The sequence below is a fragment of the Populus trichocarpa genome, chromosome 19 (assembly GCF_000002775.5).
Source record: "Populus trichocarpa isolate Nisqually-1 chromosome 19, P.trichocarpa_v4.1, whole genome shotgun sequence".
Classification (NCBI taxonomy): domain Eukaryota; kingdom Viridiplantae; phylum Streptophyta; class Magnoliopsida; order Malpighiales; family Salicaceae; genus Populus; species Populus trichocarpa.
In genome coordinates, this window is record NC_037303.2 from 14,142,396 (window position 1) to 14,157,651 (window position 15,256).

The window sequence follows — 15,256 nt, forward strand, 5'->3', positions numbered from 1 at the left end:
AAATAATAAAAATATATTATTTTAATATATTTTAAAAAGATATAACAGCTAACAACACAAACAGTAACGTGAACTACTGGAAATAAAAAAAAAGCTTGTAAAGGATGCTTTTGATGGACCCACTATTAAAAACTAAGGGTTTTTTTTTTAAAAAAAACCAGACACCATATTCTGTGTGTCTGCTCAAAACGTCAAAAAGTTTTTGATTTTTTTATTTTAAAATAATTTTTTTATAAAAAAAAATCTGATCCGTGTGCGCTTGTCAGATAGCTATTCCATGGGCACCGCCAAAAAGTTAAGAAAATTCAGAGCCAATTTGCAACTTGGTTGAAAAAGACTAAATTGCATGCTATTTTATTAGAATAAATAACGAATCAATGCAGATTCCTCGCCAGCTAATTAAAATACTCCAAAAAATCAATGCAGATCCCTTTATAAATAGGAATTATTAATTAAGAAAAAAATATATTTTTCATGACTTCTACTTCTGAAAAATAAAGTCATAAATACTTAGACATAAATGTATATTCTATTTTACTATAAGTACTATATGATTATCTCTCTATATTTGGAAATTAAGTTTTTTAATAAAGATTTAGAAATTATACTTGATTATTATTTTAAGGAGAATAACATTTATTAACCATGTTAGATGATTATAAAATCTTCTAGCGATAGAATCTGCTAATGCGGCCAGTCCCCATTGAAACGATCAAAAGCGACGGCTTCCAATTCCCCTGTTCTTATTAATACTCTATCTTAATGACAGCTGCCACTTACTTACTAATTTGTCAGCAACTTCATTTTGGCTTGAAGAAATATTGTAATAATTGTGGGAAATACACTTCCAGTTCTTATTAATAGAGCCACCTCCATCCATAACCATGTTGTTCAACAATCACCTAAAAGATGAAGTTATTTGCATTATGAGTCTATTTGTGATTAGCATGAATAACTTTCTCCTTTGTAAAAAACCAAAGAAATCAGCAGCTTGTGATCAGTTGAGTGGACCCTTTGTGCCACAGTACTTTCTCCTCCCCTTCATTTCTTTACATTTCATTTAGTGAGTTTCTCTAAACTACAAAATGGGTTCTTCTGAGAAAATGAAACGTATCAGCTATATGGATCCTGTCTTGTTCAAAGCTGCAGCTGAAGGCGATATCGATCCCTTTGAGAAATATCAAACCTGCCTTGATCAGTTATTGACTCCAGACGAGAACACCATTCTTCATGTCTACTTAGGAAACCAAAGTAGGGAACCGGAACTCACTGATTTTGTTGTTATAATTCTTGAAATGTGTCCACCACTGTTATTCCAAGCCAATAAGAAAGGTGAAATCCCACTCCATTTGGCAGCAGCATATGGTCATTCCAATGTGGTAAAGGTCCTCATTGACCGTGCCAAAGCTCTACCTACTGATTCAGAGAGCGGAGTAACGTACAGAAGCAAAAAAGATGTTGAGGATGACCAATGAAGAGCAAGATACAGCGTTGCACGAGGCAGCTCGAAATAGGCGGAGCCATGTGGTGGAAATATTGACTAAAGAGGACCCTGAGTTTTCATATTCCGCCAAAGTTCATGGAGAAACTCACTTTATATTGCAGCTGCTTCCATTGGCTTGTTAATGTGTTCGTAATTTTCAACAAAACAACTTGGTGGGTGTTTGATACAGTAACAATAGCTGGAGTTTGTGTTCCCATAATGTACAAAGGAACGGCAGAAACTTGCGAGGAGGAATCAGATACATGCTTTGCAAGTGGAAGCTTATGTTGTGGAGGAAAGACACCATCAGCAGCAACTTGTAAATGACTGATCGGCTGTGCTGCACTACCGATGATGAGGGAGAAGTTGACGGCAGCAGTAGAATACATTTATAAAAAGCAGAGAGAAGGTCGATTACAAGGGGGAGAGGGAGAAAAGAGTTCTGACGGCAGAAAACTCTAATATCAAGTTAAGAATAATTAGGAGTCTTGACTTATTGGTTAGCCAATCTTTTATATATATATATATATATATATATATACAGGGCAATATATAATAATAAAGATGAATATTATAACACAAGAGTATAACTATAATATTTTATATATAATATACCTACAATATTTTCTATATTGATACATTCTATAATAGTTCCTTTGCATCTCCGATTCTTTTAGCTCCGCATCTTAATCATATCCACCAAATCAGCCCACATAACTTTTGTTCAGTTTCACCGTATTATTGCTTGTTGGGATAAGTTTTGTAACATCTTACGAGTATCTTCTATTTTTAGTTTTGTTTTAAAAATGTATTTTATTTTCAAAAAATTAAATTAATATTTTTGTGATTTTTTTTTATAGTTTTGATAAGCTTATATCAAAAATAATAAAAATAAAAAAATTATTTTTATATTTATTAAAAAAAAACTCTTTTAAAAACCATACAATACCAAACATATAAAAGTGAATAACTTAATAATGTTTTTTATTTGAAATCAAGTCATTTTATTGATTTTGTTAAGTTCTTCTTCTACAATAACATATTATGCATATGAATTGGATGTAACAGCTGCTTTATAAAAACATATATTATTCAATAAAAAAACGAAGAGTAGTACAAATGAATGAAAAAAAAATACAATTAATTAAAATTTAAAAAATCTGAAAATTAAAGTTGAAAATTAATGGTATATAAAATTGGACTAAAAATCCACATCTTAGTTTTCTTTTTGGGGATAATTGGGCTAATGTAAAGCATGCGGTTTAATTTCAACCAAATTAGTTTTTGTTACCTGCTAATAAATACTTAAAAATAATGGATATCTACGATATTTTACCCTAAATATTTCACAGAAAGAGATCCTAGAATCCCTTGAAGATGTTGGCCGAGGATCACTTGGCCGCCATACCTTTGATTTTAAAGGACAGAATGAGAGAAACAAAGGGGAAGTTTTGAGTAAAACAAGAGAGTCTCATCTAATAGTTGCGGCGTTGATAGCAACAGCAACATCTGCAGCAGCATTCACCCTAGTTGGCGGTTACAAGAGCGGCCAAGATTCAAATAAAGGCGCTGCAATTCTTGCTAAAAAAAAAGCTGTTTTTATAGTATTTGTTATATTAGATGTAATATCAATGGTGATTTTTATTTTTGTTGTTTTTATTCACTTTTTTATTTTATTGATTCAAGGTTTGGAAATGGATAAGGATGAAACGATAGATAAGGAAACCACTAGGATATTATTTGAGGTTGCCACGTGGTTGACCATGATTGGCATGGGGACAATGATTATCACACTCGTTACAGGCACATATGCAGTTCTAGTACCTTCATTGAGGCTTGCCTTCAGCACTTATCTCATTGGTCGAACTTCTTCTTCCTTGTGTACTTAGTGTTTAGGATCATTGACAAGGATTTACGAGATGAGATTTAGTAGTGAAAACATTTTAAATAATTGTTTTTGAAAAAAAAATTGACGTCATATGGTCAGCAATCATGTGGTTGGTTGCCCATCAGTTTTCAATTTTTTTTATTTGTAATTGATACGCATCACAAGACTTTTGGTCAAAAACTCGGACACTATTTTTTATTTATTTATTTTCATTTTTCTATTCATGACAGAAATTTAGTGGCACAAATAGTTGGGACAACTAAATTTATTTTCCAAGTACAATTTGCTTTGATGGTTTGTTTATTAATCAAGAATGTACTTGTAAAGTGTTTGTTTTTTTATTTAAAAAGTGTTATTAATTTTTTTATATTTTATAATTTTGAATCATTTTAATATAGTAATATTAAAATAATTTTTTAAAAATAAAAAATATTTTTAAATAAAAAATATTTTAAAAAACAATTAAATAAACAAAATATTCTGAAAAGTTGGGATAGGCCAAGTTTCATTCTTCTATGGCTGCTGCGCTAGCTAGCTAGCTTGTTCCATGAAGTGGCTGGAAAAATCTCATCGACTTTATTGGATAGCATGTCAGACTTGACCAACCAGATAAGAAAAAAAGAAAAAAGAAACCAACAAGCTGTGAATCTGTGGACTTGTGTTTTGATAGAATAAAATTTTTAAATTGAAAATTGAAAAGATACTGTTTGCATTTTTTTTAAAACGAATTAAAAATATTTTAATTAGTAAATCACATAAAGAATGGTTAATATAATTATAGGCTAAAACAGTTGGGTATTTTTTATATAAAAAAAAAACAAAAATAAATGCAGGTGTAAATATTTAACCTAGTAACATGGTTGTTTTTTTTTATTTATTTAATTGTATAAAAATAAAAATAAAAATAAAAATAAATATTTGTAATAAAGATAGGTATTTAAATTCTCTGAAAAAAAATATATTTTTAATTAAAATTCTCTTTTCATAAATAAAAAAAAAAGTTAGTGCTTGCCATCAGCACTTTTCTCATTGTCTGATTTAATGTTTTTAAATAAAAAACATTTTTTTTAAAAAAAAGAAAACCAACATCTAAAACTCTCTTTAAATACCCTTTTATCCAGGGAGGCAACAAACCACAGAAATCAGCAGCTTGTGATCAGTTGAGTGGAACCTCTTACCTTTGAGCCACATTGGTTTCTCCTCCCCTTCATTTGTTTACATTTCATTTAGTGACTTTTTCTAAGCTACAAAATAGTATGGATCCTGTCTTGTTCAAAGCTGCAGAAGCAGGCAATATCGGTCCCTTTGAGAATTATCAAACCTGCAGCCTCAATCAGTTATTGACTCCAGACGAGAACACCATTCTTCATGTCTACTTGAAAAACCAAAGCAGTGAACCGGAATCCACTGATTTTGTTGATAAATTTCTTGAAAGGTGTCCACCACTGTTATTCCAAGCCAATAAGAGAGGAGAAACCCCCCTCCATTTGGAAGCAAGATATGGCCATTCCAATGTGGTAAAAGTCCTCATTGACCGTGCAAAAGCTCTACCTGCAGATCCGGAGAGCGGAGTAACTAAAGCTAAAATGATGTTGAGGATGACCAATGGAGAGCGAGATACAGCGTTGCACGAGGCAGCTCGAAATAGCCGGAGCCATGTGGTGGAAATATTGACTAAAGAGGACCCTGAGTTTTCATATCCCGCCAATGTTCATGGAGAAACTCCACTTTATATTGCTGTTTCCAGTTTGGGTCAAGAACGAGAAAAGGTGATCGATGAAATCCTTACTAATTGCATCTCAGTGGACTATGGCGGCCCTAATGGTAGAACTGCTCTACACGCGGCTAGCGAGGTGGGAGATCATGGTAGGATTTTGTGCTCGAGTCTGGAGAATTAAATAATTTATATATAATATTGTAAACTATAATTTAAAAGCCACGTATGTTTGATTTTATATATATATCCGTGTTTGCTTCATAATTAGCTTTTTAAAAAAAATTAAAATAAAGTATACCACTAAAATTCTTTGTGAGTTTAAGTATTGGATATATAGTAACTCACATAGACTATGTGAAATCTCTGTTGTTGATGAAGGAAAACTTTTATTGCTTGTTTTGTTGGTTTCAGAGACAGCAAGAAAATTGTTAGAAAAAGAAAAAAAGTTGACGAAAACAACCGATGAGAACGGCTGGTCACCACTTCACTACGCTGCCTATTATTTATGGTCTACTCGTATGGTGGAAGTATTACTAGAATGTGATGCGTCCGCGGCCTACATTGCTGAAACAGAGAAGAAGAGAACAGCACTTCACATTGCGGCCATTCGAGGACTTGCAGACGTAATGAAAGAGATTGTTTCTCGATGTCCAGCTTGTTGTGAGCTAGTTGATAACAGAGGTTGGAATGCCCTTCACTATGCTGTGGCAAGTAAAGATAGAAAAGTATTCGAGGAATGTCTGAGGATTCCTGAACTTGCAAGACTTCAAACCGAGAAGGATGACAAAGGAAACACGCCCTTCCATCTAATTGCTGCTTTATCGCTGAATTGGGGAAGTTTTTTATTTAACGATAGTTGTGGTTATAGTAAATGGCAGACATATGGTCTTAATAAGCGAAAGCTAAGCATCAACGACATTTATCTTGGAGAATTTGCAGAGATAGAGGTAATCAATCCTCTATGAATTAACTGTTGTGATAATTAATGCATCCATTAAACCCCCCCCCCCCCCCATATATATATATATAATGAATAAATTTCTCGATTTCTCAATCTGGGTTTTGAATATAATTAAATCACAGCAAACTAGTTTTCTATGACCGATTTCCATCTAGTTCCTTTGCAACTCCGATTCTTTTAGCTCCGCATCTTAATCATATCCACCAAATGGTCCCCATAACTTTTGTTCAGTTTCTCACTGTATTATTTTTTATTGGGATCAGTTTTGTAACCGGTATCATCTTAAAAGTATCTTCTGTTCCTAGTTTCGTTATAAAAATGTATTTTATTTTAAAAAATTAAATTAATATTTTTTTTATTTATTTTTTTATAATTTTGATAAACTGAAATAAAAAATAAAATAAAATTTTAAAAAATATTTTAATATATTTTTAAATTAAAAAACTTTTAAAAACCATTTAAACCGTAATACTAAAAATAAAAGTGAAGTCATCGGAATAACTTAATAATCTTTTTTTTTTGGAATGAAGTCATTATATTGATTTTGTTAAGTTTTTCATCTACAATAAAAAAAAATTAGTTAAAACATATATTATTCAATAAAAAAACATATATTATTCAATAAAAAAATGAAAAGTAGTACAAATGAATGAAAAAAAATACAATTAGTTAAAATTTTGAAAATCTGAAAATTAAAGTTGAAAAATCTAGTAGAAACTTAACATAATCTTACAAGCGACTAAGGAGAGTAGCAATAAACAATAATATGTAAAATCAATGGTATATAAAATTAAGTCCACATCTTAGTTTTCTTTTCGGGGATAGTTGGGCTAATGTAAAGCATGCGGTTTAATTTCAACCAAATTAGTTTTTGTTGCCTTCTAATATATACAGTAACAGAAAGAATTTGATTGCAAACAAATTAGTTGTGGAAACAAAAACAAAGGCAAAGTTGATATATGATATTTGTTAAATAGCTGAAAATGATGGATATCTATGGTATTTTACCCTAAATATTTTGCAGAAAGAGATCCTAGAATCCCTTGACGATGTTGGCAGTGGACCGCTTGGCCGCTGGACTATGGCTTTTAAAGGAGGGAATGTTGGGAGAAACAAAGAGGGAGAGGAAGCTTTGAGTAAAGCAAGAGAGTCTCATCTAGTAGTTGCGGCGCTGATAGCAACGGTAACATTTGCAGCAGCATTCACTCTACCTGGCGGTTACAAGAGCGACCGAGGCACTGCAATTCTAGCTAAAAAAGCTGCTTTTATAGTATTTGTCATCTCAGATGCAATGTCAATGGTGCTCTCTATTTCTGCTGTCTTTATCCACTTTTTGATTTCGCTGATTAAAGGTTTTGAATTGTTCAAGGATGAAGAGTTAGATGAGAAAGTTGCTGCAAAATTATTTGTGGTTGCCACGTTGTTTACCATGATTGGCATGGGTACAATGATTATCGCATTCATCACAGGCATATACGCCGTTCTAGAACCTTCCTTGGGGCTTGCTATCAGCACTTGTATCATTGGCCTGAGCTTCTTTTACATTGTGTATTTAGTATTTAGGATCATTTTGAAGGATGTAGAAGATTAGTTTTACTAGTGAAACAATCTATTCTAAATTTTTTATCAAATAAAACCCGATCTGGTGTATTATTATAAATTTTTATTGTCATATGTTCAGAAATCATGTGATTGGTTGCAAAAATCAGTTGTTAATTTTTTTATTTATTTTGTAATTGATGCTCATTACAAGTCAAATGGTCAAAAACTTTATACTATTTTTATTTATTTATTTATTTTCTCTTTCCTATTCTTGACCAAAATTTAGTGACATAAATATTAGTTGGGACAGCTAAATTTATTTTCCAAGTATAATTTGCTTTCATGGTTTGTTGATTAATCAAGATTGAAGTGTTTGTTTTCGTTTTAAAAAAACATTATTATTATTATTATTATTTATTTTAAATTAATTTTTTATGATTATATATTATTTTAATGTGTTAATTTTAAAAATAGATTTTAAAAAATAAAAATAAATTATTCTAATATATTTTTAAATAAATAATAATTTAAAATGCAATTATTATCATATTACAAAGAATCTCGCTTTCACCGTAAGAAAACTACTCTAAAAAGTTGGGATATGCCAAGTTTTATTCTTCTATGGCTGCTGTGCCAGCTAGCTAGCTTAATCATAATATCCATCAAGTTCCTTTGCATCTCCGATTCTTTTAGCTCCGCATCTTAATCATATCCATTAAATGGGTCCACATAATTTTTGTTCAGTTTCTCACTGTATTATTTTCTATTTTCCATTATTTTCTAATGTAAAGCATGCGGTTCAATATATACAATACTAACAAAAAGGATTTGATGGCAAACAAACTAGTTGTGGAAACAAAAACAAAGGCCTGGAAATTTATATATGATATTTGTTAAATAGCTAAAAATAATATATGATATTTTACCCTAAATATTTGGTAGAAAGAGATCCTAGAATCCCTTGAAAATGTTGGCAGTAGACCGCTTGGCCGCCGGCACAAGGTTTTAGGAAGAGGGAACGAGGAGAGAAACAAAGGGGAAGAGGCTGCTATCAATAAAGCAAGAGAGTCTCATCTAGTTGTTGCGGCGCATTCATCACGGGCTCATACACGGTTCTAGAATTTTTCTTGGAGCTTGCCATCAACACTTGTCTTATTGGTCTGAACTTCTTCTTCCTTGTATCTTTAGTGTTTATGTTCATTGGCCAGAATCTAAAAGATAAGATTTATTAGTGAAACTATCAGTTTTAAATTTTCTATCAAATAAAATTCAGATGTATTTTTTAAAAAAATTCTTATTGTTTTTGAAAAAATATTGTGACGTCGTATAGTCAGAAATCATGTGGTTGGTCGCCAAATCAGTGGTCAATTTTTTTTAGTGTAATTGATGCGCATCACAAGATTTGTGCCCAAAAACTCTAACACTATTTTTTATTTATTTATTTTCATTTTCCTATCCGTGACTAAAATTCAGTGACACAAGTACTAGTTGGGACAGCTAAATTTATTTTTCAAGTATGATTTGCTTTGATGGTTTGTTTATTAATCAAGGTTGTACTTGTAAAGTATTTGTTATTGTATTTAAATAGTGTTATTAATTTTTTTAATTTTAAATTGTTTTAATATACTGATATTAAAAATAAATTTTTAAAAATAAAAAAATAATATATTTTTAAATAAAAAATATTTAAAAAACAAAACAAATTACTTTGAAAAGTGAAATATGCCCGGTTTCATTCTTCTTTGGCGCCTGTGCCAGCTAGCTAGCTTGTTCCACGAAGTGCATGAATATGGTTGGAATATTCTCATCGACCTGACAAACGAGACATTAAATATATACCAACTAGTTACGGGTCACATTCCAAAACTAAGTTGTAGTGTTAAAAAAAAAAGAAGAAGCTATGAATCTGTGGAGTTGTGTTTTGACTTTTGATAGCATAAAATTTTTAAATTGAAATGATGATGTTTGTATTTAAAAAAAAAACAAATTAAAGAATTAATAAATCGAATGGTTAATCTAATTAAAGGCTAAAACAGTTGGGTTTTTTTTTTGTAAAAAATAGAAAAAAATGCAAGTGTAAATATTTAATCTAATAACATCTTTGCTTTTTGATTTTTTATTTAATTGTATGAAAATAAAAATGAATATTCATTAATAAAAATAGTTATTCTTAGTTAAAATTCTCTTTTCATATTAATTTTTTTAATTTGAAAAACATATCTTTTCTATTAGCAATAAAGTTTATTGGATAAAAAATAAAGAAAACTAAAATAGAAGTTAGAAAAATTGTATTGATTTGAAATAAAGAGTGAACAATGTATCTAATCAAAACTCTTTTTTTTTTTTTTATTAATGTGTTTCTTTCTTTTTTGTTACAAAAACATGTTAGGGTTTTTTGTGTTAATACCACTCTTCATGAAAGATGGATATTGTACAAAATCTCTTCCCTAGATGGAATCCAACACCTATGTATGCATAGTGGTGAATGATGTGGCTAAAAGCTAGATCGTAAATGGATAGCTTGGTGCTTTTTTTTAATGTCCTAGTAGAAAACTAGTGCTATCATGGAGATTTTGCTTTCCAGAAATAAGAGTATTCTTATCTAGTTACACTTGCTTCCTTCACCCAAATATGGTTTTTTATTACATGATTTTTATAGACAAAAGTTTTGTCATGAAAAGTATAAAAGCATTCCCATAATGAATATTTATAGAATATTCCACTTATTAGAGCCTTAGTAGCGATAAGTTCACATAGATTCTTCGTGTTTACAATTTATTTGTTGAATCTTTAAATATATGCTTTGTGCTTTCATTCTCTTGTTGTATAATGATAAAGAGCCTAATCGTGCTATTTTTACCTAGTATGCTAGTGCTAAAATAAAAGGTTAGCTTAATATATAATTTATAAAGATGAAATATGAAGTCAAGATCAATATTGTGATACCATATCTGAGCAGACCAATAAAATATCTTGCAAGTTGAGCATATAGATTTTTTTTCTCAAAAAGCATGTGAGCAAGAGTCAAAGAAGGATTGATGGAGATTGCATATGGCTAAGATCTTTTATAGAGTGATCTTCATAACAAGAGTAGTTTTATAAAAGAGTTGAAGTATTGTGCATATTCTACATGTTATTTTTCATATTTCTTCATAAAACTAGAGTTGTCTTTATCTTTTAGTGCATCTAATGGATCAATATGTTGTATTTCTTATTGATGAAATGGAAGAGTGATAAGCTATTATTGTATAGCTAAAACAATATTGTTGAGCACTTATACTTTATGGATGAGTTTCTGAAGACCCAAAGTTCTTATGGTAAGAGATTAATTACTCTTTCTTGTCCTAAAGTTTTGTCAACCATGAAAAGTTTTATAGTGTTCTTATGAACACATTAGCTAATTGATTTCTTATGTTTGCATTACAATGGTTCTCAAAGTTGAACTGGAAATATGTATCCACCATATATCTGCTTCAACCAAGCCTAAGGTTCATAGTCTTACGAGTTACAAACCTTTACCACGCCAATTGTGATGAACAAATAATTACAAAACATGGCTCAAAGAAAAGGTAAGACATAAAGGAAGAGTAGTTTACCCTTCAAACCAATGGTTTTTATCACTATTTTTGCATATTGCATATGCTCTTGAACATACTTGATAAGATCCTAAAAAATCCAAGCATTTTAGGGGAAATGTTTATGTTTTGAATAATTAGTTAATCTCTTGGTTCTGAAAATCTACTTCATTCTCCCTTTGAGGTGGATGGGGGCTGATACTTAATACTTGTAAAAAGGTCTCCTTTGGTGATTTTTTAGGACTCTCCGAGAATTAAGTCAGTGACTTTGAAGAGAAAATATATATAGTAGAGAATGGAGATTCTAAACCATTTGTATAAAAAATTTCTAATTTATTTATAGCTCATAAGTCTTTTACTGATGAGGAGGGACAAAAATATAATATTATCTTGATAATATTAATAAGAGAGAGAGAGAGAAAGAGATCAAACTTGAGAGTGAAATATTCAAGATCATCCTTGGAAACATCATAATGTCTAAGAGCCTATCTGGAGAGTTCTATTAGTTCTTCGGGTTCCAGTTAGCTTTGGTGACATATACTTGACCATAGAACGGGGTCTTATTGCTTTGTTAAGGTGGACCATTTCAAGCTATCATGGAGGGTGGAGTCATCGCACTAGAGAGAACCCTTTCCGATGAGATTTTGCAATCACACTAGGGAGAACCCCTTCTAAGAAGATTGTGCAATCACGCTAAGGAGAACCTCTTCCAATGAGATTGTGCTTTATCACAAACGATGTCAATGATGAGGTCCTAAAAAATTTAAGCAATTTAAGGGCAAGACTTATGTCTTGGATAATTGGTTAATTTCTTGATTTTGAAAATCTGGTCCATTCTCTCTTTGAGGTGGATGGAGGCTAGTACCTGATACATGTAAAAAGATTTCCTTTGATGATTTTTGGAGACTCTCTAATGATTAAGTTAATAACTTTGGAGAGAAAATATATTAATATTATAGAGAAATACTCTAAAAATAAATATACATTAGAGAATGGAGATTCCAAACCCTTTGTATAAAGGATTTCTGGTTTATTTATAGCCCATAATAGTGTTTTGAAACCCGGACCGGCCCGGTGGGTCGACCCGGGACCCGGCCGACCCGGGCCTGGGACTGGTCTGGGTCTAAGTAAAAACCCGCCAGGGAGTTGACCCGGCAAAACCCGGTCGACCCGGTGGGTCAACCCGGAACCCGGGTAAACCCGGCTACCTTTTTTTTTGTTTTTTATAGATTCAAACGGTTGTGGTGTTTTTTGCTTTATAACTCAGTGGCCATGCTGTTTGTTTTCTTCATTTACTTTATAACTCAGTTACAATTCTCTCCAGCATTTATAAGAATAGATTAGAGGGGAGGGGAGCGAGAGACTGTTGAGGATATAGCTATAGAATATTCTATTTCCTCTGCTTTGACTTTGAATAGCTAGAATCAAACTCGTTGCTCATTCATTCAGAGCTCTTGTCGGTAAAGTAGATCGAGAGAGAGAATTGAATCTGCTGGAGTCAGATCAGTAGGGGAGTTCACACCGGGACTTTATTAATAGAGAAAGAACCCATACCCTGAACCGGGGCGTGTAAAAAAGCTGAGAGGTAGAGGAGAAGGGCCATGGTGGAGAGACTATCAGTTTAAAGTGGTGGCTGGTCGCTCGGGTTTTTTTGTGGATTGCTGGTAAATGCTACTATGGGGAGAGGATTTGGGTGGCGTGAGAAGGGCAATAGATGTTGTGATTTGGTGATAAAAGGACTGTAATCGGTAGAGAATATAGAGTGGTGGTGGTGGAGCTGCTACGTGGTTGTTGTGGGAACTGCTACTATTGACCAGGTTTGCAGTTGTTGTGGTGAGGGAATGGTGGATTGTTGAATTCCAGCTAGGAAAGGGGCTCTGCTAGATTTATTTGGGAGAGTGACATATAGAGATAAGACTATGTAAGAGTGGATGATGGATTTTAGCTTTAGGTCTTTTCATGTAAGACATGACAGCGACCAAACACGAATATTTTTTTTGGGTTGACCCGGTTAACTTATTTGACCCGTGACCCGATTATTAGATCGGATTGATTATCGGGTTGGCTTTTAAAACCATGGCTTATAAGTCTTTTACTGATGAAGAGAAGAAAAAACATAATATTTTTTTGATAGTATTAATGAGAAAAATATATATCTAATATATATATATTAATGAGGGAAAATGATGGGTTCTTGAAAGAATTTTATATATCTAATAGATTAGATGCAGAAAGAATAAAGTCGGAAAATATAGCTATATTCATAAAGAAGGGTCTTTTGTTTAACTTAGCTCAAGGAAAAATGGGTCCTTCCTTTGACCGAGTCCAAGAGAGGTTTTTTGACCCTTAAAACGGATTCATCAATACTCTTCATTATGATTAACCTCACTTGGCTTCGTAGGGGTCAATTTCTTTGCCCCACTTACGTGTTTTCTGTCCTCTTTTTTCTTATGGTTAAAGCTAGACAACAATCTCCTTATCTTCAAGTCTTCAAGCCACATTGTCCCTGATAATTCAAAACCACGGGAAAGAGATTCATGCCAAGTTGGGTGCAGTTTTGTCTAGGTTGCTGCAAATAACGGTAATCGGGCTCATCAAATAATGTGTACTTGGAAGGAAATACTTCTCTGCCCCTCAAAACATTAGGAATTGATTTTTTTACCATCAATACATTTTTACTCCGACTTCAAATTAGTAACTACACCAAATTACGAAAAATACTCAGTTATTGTATAGATGATTGAAGAAGAACAAATAAAATTCTATTTCTTTGAAGGACAAAGCAAAAATTTGTGGTTATCAGTTCCATTTTGTAAAGCAGAACTTTGTAGCAGGGCAAAAGACATTTTAAGCACACAAAGGCATTTTAAGAGAAGGCAGCTTTCCTTTTATGGCAGGTTGGGGAATCAATTTTTTGCTGTCATTATTGAAATTATCTGCAAAGAAACCATCCCAGATCCATATGTGGTCTGCTGAGGAAAGAAAGGGCTCCAGAATAATTGCATGATGATCTACAATGAGTGAAACAATTGACGTTTTTAGTGCCATATCTTATTTGATTTTTATATATTTATTTAGCCTTTTTTCTTCGTGTATTGCAGAAGTTCTTGAACATGAACATACTCAGTATGATGATTGTCCTAGCTTGTCTCCCTCGACGTCAATTTCTCTTCCCCACTTGCATCTTTTCTGTCTTCACTCGTTTTTCTTCTGTTTAGAGCTGGACCACGATCTCCTTATCAAGTTCAAGATGTGTCAACCATGTTTTTTTAAAATTTGTTTTTATTAGTTTGGAATTAAATTATATTTAATATTTTTAAATTATTTTAATATGTTGACATTAAAATTAAATTTAAAAAATAATAAAAAAATATTATTTTAATATATTTCAAAAAATATAACAGCTAACAACACAAACAGTAACGTGAACTACTGGAAATAAAAAAAAACTTGTAAAGGATGCTTTTGATGGACCCCACTATTAAAAACTAAGGGTTTTTTTTTAAAAAAAACCAGACACCATATTCTGTGTGTCTGCTCAAAACGTAAAAACGTTTTTGATTTTTTTATTTTAAAATAATTTTTTTATAAAAAAAAATCTGATCCGTGGGCGCTTGTCAGATAGCTATTCCATGGGCACCGCCAAAAAGTTAAGAAAATTCAGAGCCAATTTGCAACTTGGTTGAAAAAGACTAAATTGCATGCTATTTTATTAGAATAAATAACGAATCAATGCAGATTCCTCGCCAGCTAATTAAAATACTCCAAAAAATCAATGCAGATCCCTTTATAAATAGGAATTATTAATTAAGAAAAAAATATATTTTTCATGACTTCTACTTCTGAAAAATAAAGTCATAAATACTTAGACATAAATGTATATTCTATTTTACTATAAGTACTATATGATTATCTCTCTATATTTGGAAATTAAGTTTTTTAATAAAGATTTAGAAATTATACTTGATTATTATTTTAAGGAGAATAACATTTATTAACCATGTTAGATGATTATAAAATCTTCTAGCGATAGAATCTGCTAATGCGGCCAGTCCCCATTGAAACGATCAAAAGCGACGGCTTCCAATTC

The 15,256-nt window shown here is 31.8% G+C and overlaps 1 protein-coding gene across 7 annotated transcripts in view; it reads left to right on the forward strand.

Annotated features, from left to right (window-relative positions):
- LOC18110663 (ankyrin repeat-containing protein At5g02620) overlaps positions 1 to 15,256 on the forward strand; it is a 44,205-nt gene that overhangs the window by 9,893 nt on the left and 19,056 nt on the right. For 2 of the 7 annotated variants that reach the window (XM_052449542.1, XM_024590804.2), the window contains exon 1: positions 4,481 to 4,692. The exons of 1 other annotated variant lie outside the window; for it this stretch is intronic. In XM_052449542.1, the coding sequence (XP_052305502.1) occupies positions 4,628 to 4,692 (65 nt within the window). In that variant the 5' untranslated portion in view covers positions 4,481 to 4,627. Of the gene's footprint in view, positions 1 to 4,479; positions 5,238 to 5,499; positions 6,036 to 7,073; positions 7,860 to 15,256 lie in introns of those variants that run through there. 4 more of the 7 variants (XM_006371556.3, XM_052449545.1, XM_052449544.1 and 1 more) reach the window with 4 other exon arrangements.